Source organism: Salvelinus alpinus, chromosome 37 (genome assembly GCF_045679555.1).
Source record: "Salvelinus alpinus chromosome 37, SLU_Salpinus.1, whole genome shotgun sequence".
Classification (NCBI taxonomy): Eukaryota; Metazoa; Chordata; class Actinopteri; order Salmoniformes; family Salmonidae; genus Salvelinus; species Salvelinus alpinus.
In genome coordinates, this window is record NC_092122.1 from 14,899,655 (window position 1) to 14,916,749 (window position 17,095).

Consider the following 17,095-nt stretch of genomic DNA (forward strand, 5'->3'; position numbering starts at 1 on the left):
CCCCACCCACCCACCACACCCACAGCCCGTCCTGACCCCAGCAGCGTACCAGTGTCATGATACCCATGCGCTCCATGTCTGCGGTGCTGCGGTGGTCCAACTTGGGGGTGGAGTGTCCGCTGGGCGGGGAGGAAGAGGCCAGGGAGGAGGCGGTGGCCGAGGCGGTGATGGAGGCTCCGGGGTGGTGCATACGGGCCAGGTTGAGACCCTCCAGGCTGACGCTGGCCACACGGTTCTCTATCTCCTCCGCCCGCAGCTCTGTCGACTCCTTCTCCTCCTGGATCAGTCTGGGAAAGAGGGGGAGGCAGAGAGGGAGGGAGGGATTGATTAGACTTATTTCACAGCTGTATTCAGCCACTGAATATATAGAAAGATCATTCATCCAACAAGATTCTGAGAATTCTCAGAATCCCTTGGTCCTTTGTGGTTCAATTCTCTGGATGTTCATGGAAATCCCCACTGCAGACCCATAGGGCTCCTCTTAAAGACAAAGCCGGGAGACAAAAAGCCAGTTCATTACTCATAAACCATATAGGCGCACAACACTACCTCACAACACTAATTAGTTTAGAAATTAATTCAGAGGGCTTTCTGCCATCGGAGCTGAAATCGTATTCCAACTCAGCATAATCACCCTGATGAGGCATGTCTCTATCGATTGTGCTTATAAGCAAAAAACAATAAAGGCCTTAGGTAAATTAACAACACTTCGCTTTAAAATGTCACTTAAGCTTAGGGTTGTGTGAAATAATACTTTGCTAATCACCAGACAAGAAGATCAGTACAATATTAACAAGCAAGTAACAGACCTTGTATCTTGAATAAGCCCAAACCAGTAAATATTGTTGTTTGATTTCAAACTGTGTCAGGCTCCCAATGTTAACCAAGTGGTAATCATCTTAATACAATAGATTATTCTGACAGCTAACTGGGTAAATGATCAATACTTGAATAAAACTACAGTATATCAGTGTCAGCTCCTCGCAGCTTTTCTAGGTACTGTAACTGGCAGTATCTGAGGTTTGTGTTTATTCATCTAGACAGGGCATCACACTCTGCAGACAAGAGCCAACAAGCTTCTGCCCTGAAGACAAGTGTGTCCACACACATCCCTGGGTATCCAATCAATTACTGTCTAATTAATTCAATTTCATCGCCACAGAAACCAGAGGCACGTAGCCCACTGATAGGATGAGCCAGCCTTAGGGGTGGAGAAAGCTAGGCCGACACCCTGAAGCTCTCCCTCACGTCAAGCACTAAGAGGCATATTTTACCGATCAACAATGAAGTGACCAACATGGATTAATCAAATCAATGTGTCAGTAATGTTTCCCAAGGAACTTTATCCGCCTAACATACAACTTGATTTACATAAAGATCAGTCACTAGGGGTGTTTCCTGACAATGAGACCCACAGTTTTTATCTGGTCCCTAGCATGGTCTGTCCAATAAGAGCAGGGTTAAAGTCAGGTAAATGTCTGGTCCCTCGCATGGTCTGTCCAATAAGAGCAGGGTTAAAGTCAGGTAAATGTCTAGTCCCTAGCATGGTCTGTCCAATAAGAGCAGGGTTAAAGTCAGGTAAATGTCTAGTCCCTAGCATGGTCTGTCCAATAAGAGCAGGGTTAAAGTCAGGTAAATGTCTGGTCCCTCGCATGGTCTGTCCAATAAGAGCAGGGTTAAAGTCAGGTAAATGTCTAGTCCCTAGCATGGTCTGTCCAATAAGAGCAGGGTTAAGGTCAGGTAAATGTCTAGTCCCTAGCATGGTCTGTCCAATAAGAGCAGGGTTAAAGTCAGGTAAATGTCTGGTCCCTCGCATGGTCTGTCCAATAAGAGCAGGGTTAAAGTCAGGTAAATGTCTAGTCCCTAGCATGTTCTGTCCAATAAGAGCAGGGTTAAAGTCAGGTAAATGTCTGGTCCCTCGCATGGTCTGTCCAATAAGAGCAGGGTTAAAGTCAGGTAAATGTCTGGTCCCTCGCATGGTCTGTCCAATAAGAGCAGGGTTAAAGTCAGGTAAATGTCTAGTCCCTAGCATGGTCTGTCCAATAAGAGCAGGGTTAAAGTCAGGTAAATGTCTAGTCCCTAGCATGGTCTGTCCAATAAGAGCAGGGTTAAGGTCAGGTAAATGTCTGGTCCCTAGCATAGTCTGTCCAATAAGAGCAGGGTTAAAGTCAGGTAAATGTCTGGTCCCTAGCATGGTCTGTCCAATAAGAGCAGGGTTAAAGTCAGGTAAATGTCTAGTCCCTAGCATGCTCTGTCCAATAAGAGCAGGGTTAAAGTCAGGTAAATGTCTAGTCCCTAGCATGGTCTGTCCAATAAGAGCAGGGTTAAGGTCAGGTAAATGTCTGGTCCCTAGCATGGTCTGTCCAATAAGAGCAGGGTTAAAGTCAGGTAAATGTCTGGTCCCTAGCATGGTCTGTCCAATAAGAGCAGGGTTAAGGTCAGGTAAATGTCTAGTCCCTAGCATGCTCTGTCCAAAAAGAGCAGGGTTAAAGTCAGGTAAATGTCTGGTCCCTAGCATGGTCTGTCCAATAAGAGCAGGGTTAAAGTCAGGTAAATGTCTGGTCCCTAGCATGGTCTGTCCAATAAGAGCAGGGTTAAGGTCAGGTAAATGTCTAGTCCCTAGCATGGTCTGTCCAATAAGAGCAGGGTTAAAGTCAGGTAAATGTCTGGTCCCTAGCATAGTCTGTCCAATAAGAGCAGGGTTAAGGTCAGGTAAATGTCTAGTCCCTAGCATGGTCTGTCCAATAAGAGCAGGGTTAAAGTCAGGTAAATGTCTAGTCCCTAGCATGGTCTGTCCAATAAGAGCAGGGTTAAAGTCAGCTAAATGTCTAGTCCCTAGCATGGTCTGTCCAATAAGAGCAGGGTTAAGGTCAGGTAAATGTCTGGTCCCTAGCATGCTCTGTCCAATAAGAGCAGGGTTAAGGTCAGGTAAATGTCTGGTCCCTAGCATGGTCTGTCCAATAAGAGCAGGGTTAAAGTCAGGTAAATGTCTGGTCCCTAGCATGTTCTGTCCAATAAGAGCAGGGTTAAGGTCAGGTAAATGTCTGGTCCCTAGCATGGTCTGTCCAATAAGAGCAGGGTTAAAGTCAGGTAAATGTCTGGTCCCTAGCATGGTCTGTCCAATAAGAGCAGGGTTAAAGTCAGGTAAATGTCTGGTCCCTAGCATGGTCTGTCCAATAAGAGCAGGGTTAAAGTCAGGTAAATGTCTGGTCCCTAGCATGTTCTGTCCAATAAGAGCAGGGTTAAAGTCAGGTAAATGTCTAGTCCCTAGCATGGTCTGTCCAATAAGAGCAGGGTTAAGGTCAGGTAAATGTCTGGTCCCTAGCATGGTCTGTCCAATAAGAGCAGGGTTAAGGTCAGGTAAATGTCTAGTCCCTAGCATGGTCTGTCCAATAAGAGCAGGGTTAAAGTCAGGTAAATGTCTAGTCCCTAGCATGGTCTGTCCAATAAGAGCAGGGTTAAAGTCAGGTAAATGTCTAGTCCCTAGCATGGTCTGTCCAATAAGAGCAGGGTTAAAGTCAGGTAAATGTCTGGTCCCTAGCATGTTCTGTCCAATAAGAGCAGGGTTAAAGTCAGGTAAATGTCTAGTCCCTAGCATGGTCTGTCCAATAAGAGCAGGGTTAAGGTCAGGTAAATGTCTGGTCCCTAGCATGGTCTGTCCAATAAGAGCAGGGTTAAGGTCAGGTAAATGTCTGGTCCCTAGTATGGTCTGTCCAATAAGAGCAGGGTTAAAGTCAGGTAAATGTCTGGTCCCTAGTATGGTCTGTCCAATAAGAGCAGGGTTAAAGTCAGGTAAATGTCTGGTCCCTAGTATGGTCTGTCCAATAAGAGCAGGGTTAAAGTCAGGTAAATGTCTGGTCCCTAGTATGGTCTGTCCAATAAGAGCAGGGTTAACGTCAGGTAAATGTCTGGTCCCTAGCATGTTCTGTCCAATAAGAGCAGGGTTAAAGTCAGGTAAATGTCTAGTCCCTAGCATGGTCTGTCCAATAAGAGCAGGGTTAAGGTCAGGTAAATGTCTGGTCCCTAGCATGGTCTGTCCAATAAGAGCAGGGTTAAGGTCAGGTAAATGTCTAGTCCCTAGCATGGTCTGTCCAATAAGAGCAGGGTTAAAGTCAGGTAAATGTCTAGTCCCTAGCATGGTCTGTCCAATAAGAGCAGGGTTAAAGTCAGGTAAATGTCTAGTCCCTAGCATGGTCTGTCCAATAAGAGCAGGGTTAAAGTCAGGTAAATGTCTGGTCCCTAGCATGTTCTGTCCAATAAGAGCAGGGTTAAAGTCAGGTAAATGTCTAGTCCCTAGCATGGTCTGTCCAATAAGAGCAGGGTTAAGGTCAGGTAAATGTCTGGTCCCTAGCATGGTCTGTCCAATAAGAGCAGGGTTAAAGTCAGGTAAATGTCTGGTCCCTAGCATGGTCTGTCCAATAAGAGCAGGGTTAAAGTCAGGTAAATGTCTAGTCCCTAGCATGGTCTATTCAATAAGAGCAGGGTTAAGGTCAGGTAAATGTCTGGTCCCTAGCATGGTCTGTCCAATAAGAGCAGGTTTAAAGTCAGGTAAATGTCTAGTCCCTAGCATGGTCTGTCCAATAAGAGCAGGGTTAAAGTCAGGTAAATGTCTGGTCCCTAGCATGTTCTGTCCAATAAGAGCAGGGTTAAAGTCAGGTAAATGTCTAGTCCCTAGCATGGTCTGTCCAATAAGAGCAGGGTTAAGGTCAGGTAAATGTCTGGTCCCTAGCATGGTCTGTCCAATAAGAGCAGGGTTAAGGTCAGGTAAATGTCTGGTCCCTAGTATGGTCTGTCCAATAAGAGCAGGGTTAAAGTCAGGTAAATGTCTGGTCCCTAGCATGTTCTGTCCAATAAGAGCAGGGTTAAAGTCAGGTAAATGTCTAGTCCCTAGCATGGTCTGTCCAATAAGAGCAGGGTTAAGGTCAGGTAAATGTCTGGTCCCTAGCATGGTCTGTCCAATAAGAGCAGGGTTAAGGTCAGGTAAATGTCTAGTCCCTAGCATGGTCTGTCCAATAAGAGCAGGGTTAAAGTCAGGTAAATGTCTAGTCCCTAGCATGGTCTGTCCAATAAGAGCAGGGTTAAAGTCAGGTAAATGTCTAGTCCCTAGCATGGTCTGTCCAATAAGAGCAGGGTTAAAGTCAGGTAAATGTCTGGTCCCTAGCATGTTCTGTCCAATAAGAGCAGGGTTAAAGTCAGGTAAATGTCTAGTCCCTAGCATGGTCTGTCCAATAAGAGCAGGGTTAAGGTCAGGTAAATGTCTGGTCCCTAGCATGGTCTGTCCAATAAGAGCAGGGTTAAGGTCAGGTAAATGTCTGGTCCCTAGTATGGTCTGTCCAATAAGAGCAGGGTTAAAGTCAGGTAAATGTCTGGTCCCTAGTATGGTCTGTCCAATAAGAGCAGGGTTAAAGTCAGGTAAATGTCTGGTCCCTAGTATGGTCTGTCCAATAAGAGCAGGGTTAAAGTCAGGTAAATGTCTGGTCCCTAGTATGGTCTGTCCAATAAGAGCAGGGTTAAGGTCAGGTAAATGTCTGGTCCCTAGCATGGTCTGTCCAATAAGAGCAGGGTTAAGGTCAGGTAAATGTCTAGTCCCTAGCATGGTCTGTCCAATAAGAGCAGGGTTAAAGTCAGGTAAATGTCTAGTCCCTAGCATGGTCTGTCCAATAAGAGCAGGGTTAAAGTCAGGTAAATGTCTAGTCCCTAGCATGGTCTGTCCAATAAGAGCAGGGTTAAAGTCAGGTAAATGTCTGGTCCCTAGCATGTTCTGTCCAATAAGAGCAGGGTTAAAGTCAGGTAAATGTCTAGTCCCTAGCATGGTCTGTCCAATAAGAGCAGGGTTAAGGTCAGGTAAATGTCTGGTCCCTAGCATGGTCTGTCCAATAAGAGCAGGGTTAAAGTCAGGTAAATGTCTGGTCCCTAGCATGGTCTGTCCAATAAGAGCAGGGTTAAAGTCAGGTAAATGTCTGGTCCCTAGCATGCTCTGTCCAATAAGAGCAGGGTTAAAGTCAGGTAAATGTCTAGTCCCTAGCATGGTCTGTCCAATAAGAGCAGGGTTAAAGTCCCGTACCGTATCTCTTTGTTAATGGCGTCCAGCTGCTCCTGCAGCATCATGGCTAGGGTCTGGGCGTCTGAGTGACCGCCGGGGGACAGCAGGTCCATGGAGCTGAACATGGTCTCCCGGTCATCGTCATCAATGTCCGACATGTCAGACATCTCACTCTCAAACGGGTGGCTACCCAGGATGCCTAGCTGCTGAGAGCGCCACTCATGCTCCCCCAGTGACTTAGCCTGTTGGGGAGGGAGGGTTCACAGATACAGAAGTGTGCACTAATCAAGGGAAGTGTGCACTAATCAAGGGAAGTGTGCACTAATCAAGGGAAGTGTGCACTAATCAAGGGAAGGGAGTGTTCTTGAGGTAAACCTGGTAAAACATCATGGGCAGGATGACATAACTGTAGAGAGATGTGAAAGTTTTATGTAAAGAGACTTGAATATGTTTTTGCACTGTACAAATATTACAGCACACATTATGATTAATGCATTCAATGCAGTATTTTGGTTTGATAAAATAATTGGCTAAGTAAAGCTGTCAGCTTTAGGGAGCCTAAAATGTCTCTACTAATTCTCCTTTCATCAGACAAAATAATGAGGCTTGACTTTTAATACGCCCCAAAGTATCTTAATAAACCATTAAATAGTTTTTAATTTTAAAAAAATACGCTGAAACAAGCTTCTAAGATGAATGCAGAATGTCAGTATTTATCAGGTTATTTCAGTCTTCATGGTGATTTATGTTACAATCCTGAGACACTGTAACAGTAGCAATTTATAACAATGATCCTCAAAGGCAATGCTAACCAATCACACCCATCTCCAACAGGTTTCCCTCTGTCGTGCTAATGCTAACAGTCTGGCTCCATGCAACCATGTATGTCATACAGACCTGAGTTCAAAGACTTTATCTGTACTTGTTTAAGCTTTCCTGGCTTAATGGATATAATAGTCCTACTACTGCCTCTACCTCAGCCAGGGCTGACCAGAGAGAGACTAGTTCCTGACCTTGCTCTCGTCCCTGCGGAGACCCATGCGTCCTCTCCTGGGCCTGCGGATGACCTTGGCTGACCGGTAGTGGTCTGACTGGGTCTCAGCTAGGGAGCCCAGGGAGAAGCGGAGCTCCCCCGACGTGTCCAGGTGAGACCTGATAGATAGATAGATAGATAGATAGATAGATAGATAGATAAAGAGAGAGACAGAAACACAGAGAGAGAGAGAGAGAGAGAACATGCATGTCAGACACCGTAACATCAAGTTTGTTCAAAGGCAGCACTGAAATCGCAGATATTGTGCAAAGAATAATACCAAAACCAAGAGGATCTGCTTGTTTAAAATGGCCTGCTTGCTTATCTAGTATGAAGACAGTGTTGTGATGTATCAGGCAATTTGTAAGGAATCAACAGTCAGTGCTTGTGTGGTTTTCAACCGGTGGCAAATTGCTTTTCTAATGAGTTGTGACTGAAGAGGACAATCAGGAGATCATGACAGCTGCTGTCATCACAGAACTCCAGCCCAGTTATTGGACTTTATCACACATTTTGTCAGTGGAAAAATGTTATCTCATTTAAATGTAGGTATTGGAGGGAAGCAGAAGGATCTATGTAGTGATGCTATCTCTAATCATCTCAGAGAAATGTAGCTGAATCTAAATGGAGATGTTGGGAAAATGTTAGTTATGTGCTGTCACTACTCCATCTTGAACAAACAGAGACATGACATATTATTTCTGAGGGTTTCTGTAGGATATCTATATAAAAGGAATCCCCCAACCAGACACACACACACACACACAAACTACACTGAGAGTACAAAACATTAAGGACACCTGCTCTTTCCATGACATACAGTGGGGAGAACAAGTATTTGATACACTGCCGATTTTGCAGGTTTTCCTACTTACAAAGCATGTAGAGGTCTGTAATTTTTATCATAGATACACTTCAACTGTGAGAGACAGAATCTAAAACAAAAATCCAGAAAATCACATTGTATGATTTTTAAGTAATTCATTTGCATTTTATTGCATGACATAAGTATTTGATACATCAGAAAAGCAGAACTTAATATTGGGTACAGAAACCTTTGTTTGCAATTACAGAGATCATACGTTTCCTGTAGTTCTTGACCAGGTTTGTACACACTGCAGCAGGGATTTTGGCCCACTCCTCCATACAGACGTTCTCCAGATCCTTCAGGTTTCGGGGCTGTCGCTGGGCAATACGGACTTTCAGCTCCCTCCAAAGATTTTCTATTGGGTTCAGGTCTGGAGACTGGGTAGGCCACTCCAGGACCTTGAGATGCTTCTTACGGAGCAACTCCTTAGTTGCCCTGGCTGTGTGTTTCGGGTCGTTGTCATGCTGGAAGACCCAGCCACGACCCATCTCAATGCTCTTACTGAGGGAAGGAGGTTGTTGGCCAAGATCTCGCGATACATGGCCCCATCCATCCTCCCCTCAATACAGTGCAGCCGCCCTGTGCCCTTTGCAGAAAAGCATCCCCAAAGAATGATGTTTCCACCTCCATGCCTCACGGTTGGGATGGTGTTCTTGGGGTTGTACTCATCCTTCTTCTTCCTCCAAACACGGCGAGTGGAGTTTAGACCAAAAAGCTCTATTTTTGTCACATCAAACCACATGACCTTCTCCCATTCCTCCTCTGGATCACCCAGATGGTCATTGGCAAACTTCAGACGAACCTGGACATGCGCTGGCTTGAGCAGGGGGACCTTGCGTGCGCTGCAGGATTTTAATCCATGGCGGCGTAGTGTGTTACTAATGGTTTTCTTTGAGACTGTGGTCCCAGCTCTCTTCAGGTCATTGACCAGGTCCTGCCGTGTAGTTCTGGGCTGATCCCTCACCTGGGCTGATCCCTCATGATCATTGATTCCCCACGAGGTGAGATCTTGCATGGAGCCCCAGACCGAGGGTGATTGACCATCATCTTGAACTTCTTCCATTTTTTTATAATTGCACCAACAGCTGTTGCCTTCTCACCAAGCTGCTTGCCTATTATCCTGTAGCCCATCCCAGCCTTGTGCAGGTCTACAATTTCATCCCTGATGTCCTTACACAGCTCTCTGGTCTTGGCCATTGTGGAGAGGTTGGAGTCTGTTTGATTGAGTGTGTGGACAGGTGTCTTTTATACAGGTAACGAGTTCAAACATGTGCAGTTAATACAGGTAATGAGTGGAGAACAGGAGGGCTTCTTAAAGAAAAACGAACAGGTCTGTGAGAGCCGGAATTCTTACTGGTTGGTAGGTGATCAAATACTTATGTCATGCAATAAAATGCAAATTAATTACTTAAAAATCATACAATGTGATTTTCTGGATTTTTGTTTTAGATTCCGTCTCTCACAGTTGAAGTGTACCTATGATAAAAATGACAGACCTCTACATGCTTTGTAAGTAGGAAAACCTGCAAAATCGGCAGTGTATCAAATACTTGTTCTCCCCACTGTAGAATGACCAGGTGAATCCAGGTGAAAGCCATGATCCCTTGAAATCAGTGTAGATGAAGGGGAGGAGACAGGTTTTTTAAGCCTTGAGACAATTGAGACATGGATTGTGTATGTGTGCCATGTGTGACAATGAGCAAGTGCATTTAAGTGCATTGGGACAGTCTATGGTAGTAGGTGCCAGAGGCACTGGTTTGTGTCAAGAACTGCAACTGTGCTGGGTTTTTCACGCTCAACAGTTTCCCATGTGTATCAAGAATGATCCACCACCCAAAGGACATCCAGCCAACTTGACACAACTGTGAGAAGCATTGAAGTCAACATGGGCCAACATCCCTGTGGAACGCTTTCGACACCCTGTAGAGTCCATGCCCTGACGAATTGAGGGCAAAAGGGGGGCTGCAACTCAATATTAGGAAGGTGTTCATAATGTTTTGTACACGCACGCGCACACACACACACACACACACACACACACACACACACACACACACACACACACACACACACACACACACACACACACACACACACACACACACACACACACACACACACACACACACACACACACACAAACACACACACTGTCCTACAAACTCACCCATACCGTGACAGAGTGGGTTCTGTGAGTGAGCCTGTTCTCAGTCGGAACTGGTCCAACTCTGATCTCAGCTTGTCTATCTCATCTGCCAGATGAGTCTGGAGGGAAGCCGGGAAACAGGGACGACATGAGGTGTACAGAAAACCTTGTGAAGTTTCTTATTCATTACTGTAAAACCCTCGATTTCAATTTCAATCTCCACAACATGATTGGACAGCACTTGCTAGTCAGTTCTCGTACTCTGCCTGGTTATGGATTATAACTATCTCACTATCTGAACCGAGAGCAACGTTTTTTGTGAATATTCAATGGAGAAGATGACAACAAATTAAACCCAAAGCCCAACACCCAGATCATTATTTATCTATTAAAAAGCACTTTATTAAACCAACCTTGTGTAAAATTAAAAACTGAGGGAGAGAAAAACATAATCATTTCTGATCCGGGGGGACGTACTTTTTCATGGATTGAATCCTCATACTGTTTCCTGTAGCCTTCCGAGTCTTGTATTAAAACATTCTGAAATGGAAAGGGAGGTATTCCAGTCAATCTATGGCCATTTCCTCAAATTCATCTGAAATAAAACTTTATGACATATTGGTATTGATGTGGTCTCCACGTTTAACCTTCTCTTCCAGAGCAGCCATCCTCTCTTTCAGGTGGAGCTGAAGACGTTCGTTGGACTCTGTAAGAAGTCTGTCCACCGTGTCCGATAGGCGCTTGTTGTGTTCCTCATTCATCTTTTCTCTCTGCCGAGCCTGAGGGGGACAAAAGATACAAAGTGTGTGACTTTCAAAAGCAGAATGTAGCAGCATGTAGCTTAATCTAGCATACTAGCCTTATGGCAGCTAGCACGCTAGGCTGCCCATGGTCAGCACACAGGCGGCATAGCATCATGTAGCATAACCTAGCCTAGCATGTTAGCACAGTCCCCCGGGGGTGACTCACTCTGAGCAGCTCCTGGTGCTTCTCCTCCAGCTGTCCCTCCAGGTGCCTCATGCGTTCCTCGATGCTGCCGTGGCGCTCCTCCGCCTGCAGGGGCCACCACACAGACAGGGGGGAGAAAGGGGGGCAGGGGGCACAGTGACCCGCCAGTTTAGCAGCCATGGAGGGCAACACAGGCACATAATGCAGGGGCAACAAGACAAGACAGAGCCAAAAGCCTCTACTCCTCCAGTCTCAGATGGAACAGATAGATCACCAAAGCACAGGTAGAGAGAGGGGTGAGAGAAGGGCCAGGTCACAAGCAGTTGCTGCAGCAGTTAAGTCTACTAGCAATGAGCCCAGCCAGTGACATGCAGCTTTCCCCACAGTTTCAACCCTGCCTACGGACACAAGGAAAAACAAAGATCCCCCACAAGCAATCCCAGTACAATGACTCGCGACAACAGAAAGAAAGAAAACCAGCATGGATTTTTTTTTAAATGTAGTCTAGTAGTTAGCGACAGTACTGTGGCACCCTGTGGGACTACCTTCCTAAGAATGGAGTTCATGTCTTGGAGTTTAGCTTCCATAACAAACTGATAATCATCAGGAGAGGAGGCGGAGCTCGAGTCAGACTATGGGGCAGCAGGAGAGGAGAGGAACATATCACAGGGTCAGAGGTGATCGCATGCATAGCCTGCACATACAGTACTAACACATAACAAACAACACATCATTGAAAAGACTCACTCCGGAATATTCTACATGTATGAATATTCAGTTAGTTATACATAAGCCGTTTTGAAATGAACTCTCCTAGAATATGATGGAGCGGTTAAAGTAACTGTCCAGTGATAATCTCACTTTTAAAAGTTCATATTCTGTTAACTCATACCCAAATAATTTTGCTGACTCATCCTATACTCGTATTTGTGGCCTAAGCATAAATTGGAAAAGAACACATAAAAGATTTTTGAAACAGTCTGTTTGAGATAGAAGTTTGAGGTGGGCCTCAACTTCTATCTCAAACAGACTGTTTCAAAAATGCTTGCTATTTCCTCCTGGAGGATGAGCTGGCCAATCAGCGGTCTACTTGCATGAATATTTTATATGATCGGTATACGCCCACACCATTCGGTTGTTGCGGTATGCCCACAACATTCCAACACAGAAAATATGCTTTTTAACATAATTAATTTGTAAAACTGTGTGAAGGGAACTATTTCACTCATATTGTATTTCATTTTAGGTCATAATTCATAGACATCTGGAAGCACTGGAGTTACTTTAACGATGGGAGCAACGTGTGCTGCGTCTGAGTCTGCATGCACACACGTGTGTTTATGTGTGTGTGACCGTGTGTGTGTGTGTGTGTGTCCTCTCACCTTGGTGAGTGCTGCTATCCTCTGGGCCAGTTCAGCCTCCACCTCTGGCAGGGTCTCAGCCTTTCTCATGGTCTGCTGCAGCTTCTGCTCTGCTAGCTCCAAACGCTCCAGCAGCTGCCTGTTCTTATCCTCCATCTGCACACACACACACGCCATGCATGCACAGGGAAACAAACACACACAGGGAAACACACAGGGAAACACACACACAGAGGGAAACATTGTGACTTATGACCTCGTCCCATATCACACATGGAGTACCACTCAATGCCAATCTCAAGAGCGTTATCTGAGTATTTCTGGACAAACTAAGTCACATGTAATACATATAGAACAGAATACAGTATACATACCGCAGCCAACGTGAGTAAAACATTTAAATGTGTTAACCCTCACAAGGCTGCCGGCCCAGACGGCATCCCCAGCCGCGTCCTCAGAGCATGCGCAGACCAGCTGGCAGGCGTGTTAACAGACATACTCAATCAATCCCTATTCCCGTCTGCTGTTCCCACATGCTTCAAGAGGGTAACCATTGTTCCTGTTCCCAAGAAAGCTAAGGTAACTGAGCTAAACGACTATCGCCCCGTAGCACTCACTTCCGTCATCATGAAGTGCTTTGAGAGACTAGTCAAGGATCATACCACCCTACCTGACACCCTAGACCCACTCCAATTTGCTAACCGCTCTAATAGGTCCACAGACGACGCAATCGCAATCACACTGCACACTGCCCTATCCCATCTGGACAAGAGGAATACCTATGTAAGAGTGCTGTTCATCGACTACAGATTAGCATTTAACACCATAGTACCCTCCAAACTAATCATTAAGCTCAAGACCCTGGGTCTCGACCCCGCCATGTGCAACTGGGTCCTGGACTTTATGACGGGCCGCCCCCAGTTGGTGAGAGTAGGAAACTCCACCCCGCTGATCCTCAACACTTGGACCCCACAAGGGTGCGTTCTCAGCCCTCTCCTGTACTCCCTGTTCACCCATGACTGCGTGGCCATGCACGCCTCCAACTCAATCATCAAGTTTGCAGACGACACTACAGTGGTAGGCTTGATTACCAAGAACAACGAGACGGCCTACAGGGAGGAGGTGAGGGCCCTCGGAGTGTGGTGTCAGGAAAATAACCTCATACTCAATGTCAACAAAACAAAGGAGATGATCGCGGACTTCAGGAAATAGCAGAGGGAGCACCCCCCTATCCACATCGACGGGACAGTAGTGGAGAAGGTGGAAAGTTCCTTGGCGTACACATCACGGACAAACTGAAATGGTCCACCCACACAGACAGCGTGGTGAAGAAAGCGCAACAGCGCCTCTTCAACCTCAGGAGGCTGAAGATATTTGGCTTGTCACCAAAAGCACTCACAAACTTCTACAGATGCACAATCGAGAGCATCCTGTCGGGCTGTATTACCGCCTGGTATGGCAACTGCTCCGCCCACAACCGTAAGGCTCTCCAGAGGACAGTGAGGTCTGCACAACGCATCACCGGGGGCAAACTACCTGCCCTCCAGGACACCTACACCACCCGATGTCACAGGAAGGCCATACAGATCATCAAGGACAACAACCACCTGAGCCACTGCCTGTTCACCCCGCTATCATCCAGAAGGCGAGGTCAGTACAGGTGCATCAAAGCAGGGACCGAGAGACTGAAAAACAGCTTCTATCTCAAGGCCATCAGACTGTTAAACAGCCACCACTAACATTGAGTGGCTGCTGCCAACATACTGACTCAAATCCAGCCACTTTAGTAATGGAAAAATTGATGTAAAAAATGTATCACTAGCCACTTTAAACAATGCCACTTAATATAATGTTTACATACCCTACATTACTAATCTCATATATATATACTGTACTCTATACCATCTACTGCATCTTGCCATCTTGATGTAATACATGTACCACTAGCCACTTTAAACAATGCCACTTTTATATGTTTACATACCCTACATTACTCATCTCATATGTATATACTGTACTCTATACCATCTACTGCATCTTGCCTATGCCATTCTGTACCATCACTCATTCATATATTTGTATGTACATATTCTTCATCCCTTTACACTTGTGTGTATAAGGTAGTTGTTGTGAAATTGTTAGGTTAGATTACTCGTTGGTTATTATTGCATTGTCGTAACTAGAAGCACAAGCATTTCGCTACACTCGTATTAACATCTGCTAACCATGTGTATGTGACAAATACAATTTGATTTGTATGTGACAATAACATTTGATTTGATTTACTGTATGTATACACTGAAGTCATTCTATATCAGAACCACAGACAACCTTCCACTACATAGAGTATACATTAGGGATGTAATGATTCACCGATACACATCGGTCCCCTAATCAAATGTTTAAGATACGAGTGCATTGTTCCGCGGACCCTAAACCGATCCAAATGCAGGATGGATCGGTCAGAAAATCAATTCAAAAGTTACGAATCGCTGGTTCACTAAAATGTTTTGCTCATATTACATTCTATCTTCTGAAAATACCTCTCAGCTGATGCGTCCTCTCCTTCAGTGTCCAACTGCATTTAACTGTGTTGGCAGTCATTGATCTACAAGTCATTTTGCATGCTGAACAACCCCGGGCGATATCAGTAGCCTATAGTCAAACACCGTTCCCAGTTTCGCAAACTGACCAAGGCGCCTGTTCCTGATCTTGCACATCTACGGGCACCTTCAGCAGTCAAATGCTAAAATAGCTTGCGTGATATTAGGATTTATTCATTGAATGACAACCGCTGTCATTTGCTAGGTTATTGGTATCTTTGCGCTGTTGAAAATGGTGTTTTACTGGAATAAAATGAAACTACCGGAGACGTAACTCTCATCTGACTATACCTGCTGAACGGGTTTTACGATATATTTGATTTTGATTGTTCAGGTTCACCAACAGCAAAGGTTTTGGTAGTTCTGTTTTAAACATTCAGTGCATATGGTTATTGTTTCTTATATACAGGTAAAAAGTTGATAATTTCATAACGAGGACAGAAATCACTTTGTGAGGCTCACTGCACGGCCGAAGCAAGAGGAGAACATAATCTCACTCCGTAAAAACACCATTCGATTTGGAGATGGGGGTGAAATCCAAAATTGTGCTGTATATTCATTGCCCATGGCATAGCTAATTTGTAAACGATACATATTGATACATTACTAGATCAAACACTTAATCTGCAAAAATGATAAGTTAATTAGTGGGTGATGGTGATTTCAGAACGAAAGTGGGGGGGACAAAAAACATTACCACCCCTAATCTGATAGTGGGGTGGCTCAGCTCAGGTGCCTTACATAGTACATACACCATAGACATACATCATTTACAAACAAACACACGTCAGATTAGACGGATTCAGCTTAGAGGCCCAGCTCGTTCCTATATCGTATTGGAGCCCATATATCTAGATATGTATCAAATCGTATTGAAAGAGATAGATGCACACCCCTAGTATACATCATTTAAGGTACAGCAGTAGAGACAAAGTGAAACCTCTGTTTCCCTATGTCCCAGTCAATCTTCCTCCTGGCTCTGCTCAGTTTCAGGCTGTTCCATTTCCAGAGACTATTTGGCAGCTGTCTCCAACAGCAACAGAAGCTCCCGTCCCCCCCATAGCATCGGCCCTGGCAGCCCATACCCAGTAATTAGACATGAGTGGGCTAGGGTCCGTGGGGGGCCTGGAGGAGCCAGTCCAGGGCTCTCTGTGTGTGTCTCTCAGCTATACTGTGTATTTACTACTACTGTATGTATACACAGGCCCAGCACTCTACTGGCCTTGGGGGAAAAAACAACTCCCTGCATCCTCTCTCTCCATCCTTCCTTTAATCTCTCTGTCTCCCCTCTTCGTCCCTACTGAGTAACTCATCTTCAAAAGTCAGTGCCCAGGCACTGGGGCAGGGCCATCGGCGCGGCAACAAGAAAAACCAGATCAGCAGGGTTGGTGGTGTGATGTGAGTGCTAGGTCCATAGGAGGGTTTGGGGCTTCATTTCTGCATGCTCTGAGAATGCTGCTGGATGGAGTATCATTCAACTCTCATCCCTGGTTGGAGTTCGCAGTTAGACTTAGCCCAAATTTCCTAGTGGCAAGGGAATGAGTCAGGATGCCTTGGAAAGAACCTAAGGAACAATGCCAAAGACAAACCAAGGGCAAACATTGGATTAGAAATGTACGTTTAGAAAATTGCATATGGAAATTGCTTGTGGTTTATTTCCTTTTATAAACTGGGTGTTTCGAGCCCTGAATGCTGATTGGCTGACAGCCATGGTATACTGCCTGGCCGGTTCCCCTCTCTCCACTGGGATTCTCTGCCTCTAACCCAATTACGGGGGCTGAGTCACTGGCTTACTGGTGCTCTTCCATGCCGTCCCTAGGAGAGGTGCGTCACTTGAGTGGGTTGAGTCACTGACTTGATCTTCCTGTCCGGGTTGGCGCCCCCCTTGAGTTTGTGCTGTGGGGGAGTCTTCGTGGGATATACTCGGCCTTGTCTCAGGGTAGTAGGTTGGTGGTTGAAGATATCCCTCTAGGGGTGTGGGGGCTGTGCCTAGGCAAAGTAGGTTGGGTTATATCCTGCCTGTTATACCCTGCCAGGGCCACAGTGTCTCCCGACCCGTCCTGTCTCAGCCTTGTCCTGGACCTGCTATTTTG

At 45.6% G+C, this 17,095-nt stretch overlaps 1 protein-coding gene across 16 annotated transcripts in view; it reads right to left on the bottom strand.

Annotated features, from left to right (window-relative positions):
- The window catches only part of LOC139565738 (liprin-alpha-2-like), a 298,291-nt gene that overhangs the window by 45,647 nt on the left and 235,549 nt on the right, over positions 1-17,095 (bottom strand). For 9 of the 16 annotated variants that reach the window (XR_011672963.1, XR_011672965.1, XR_011672959.1 and 6 more), the window contains 8 exons: positions 12,421-12,555; positions 11,060-11,143; positions 10,738-10,869; positions 10,568-10,630; positions 10,112-10,209; positions 7,057-7,195; positions 6,065-6,285; positions 50-287 (listed from right to left, as the gene is read on the bottom strand). Coding sequence is in view for 5 of the 16 variants with exons in the window: in XM_071386249.1 (XP_071242350.1) it covers positions 50-287; positions 6,065-6,285; positions 7,057-7,195; positions 10,112-10,209; positions 10,568-10,630; positions 10,738-10,869; positions 11,060-11,143; positions 12,421-12,555 (1,110 nt within the window). In the remaining 11 variants the exon portion in view is untranslated. The remainder of the gene's footprint in view (positions 1-49; positions 288-6,064; positions 6,286-7,056; positions 7,196-10,111; positions 10,210-10,567; positions 10,631-10,737; positions 10,870-11,059; positions 11,144-12,420; positions 12,556-17,095) is intronic. The other 7 variants (XR_011672964.1, XR_011672961.1, XR_011672967.1 and 4 more) reach the window with 1 other exon arrangement.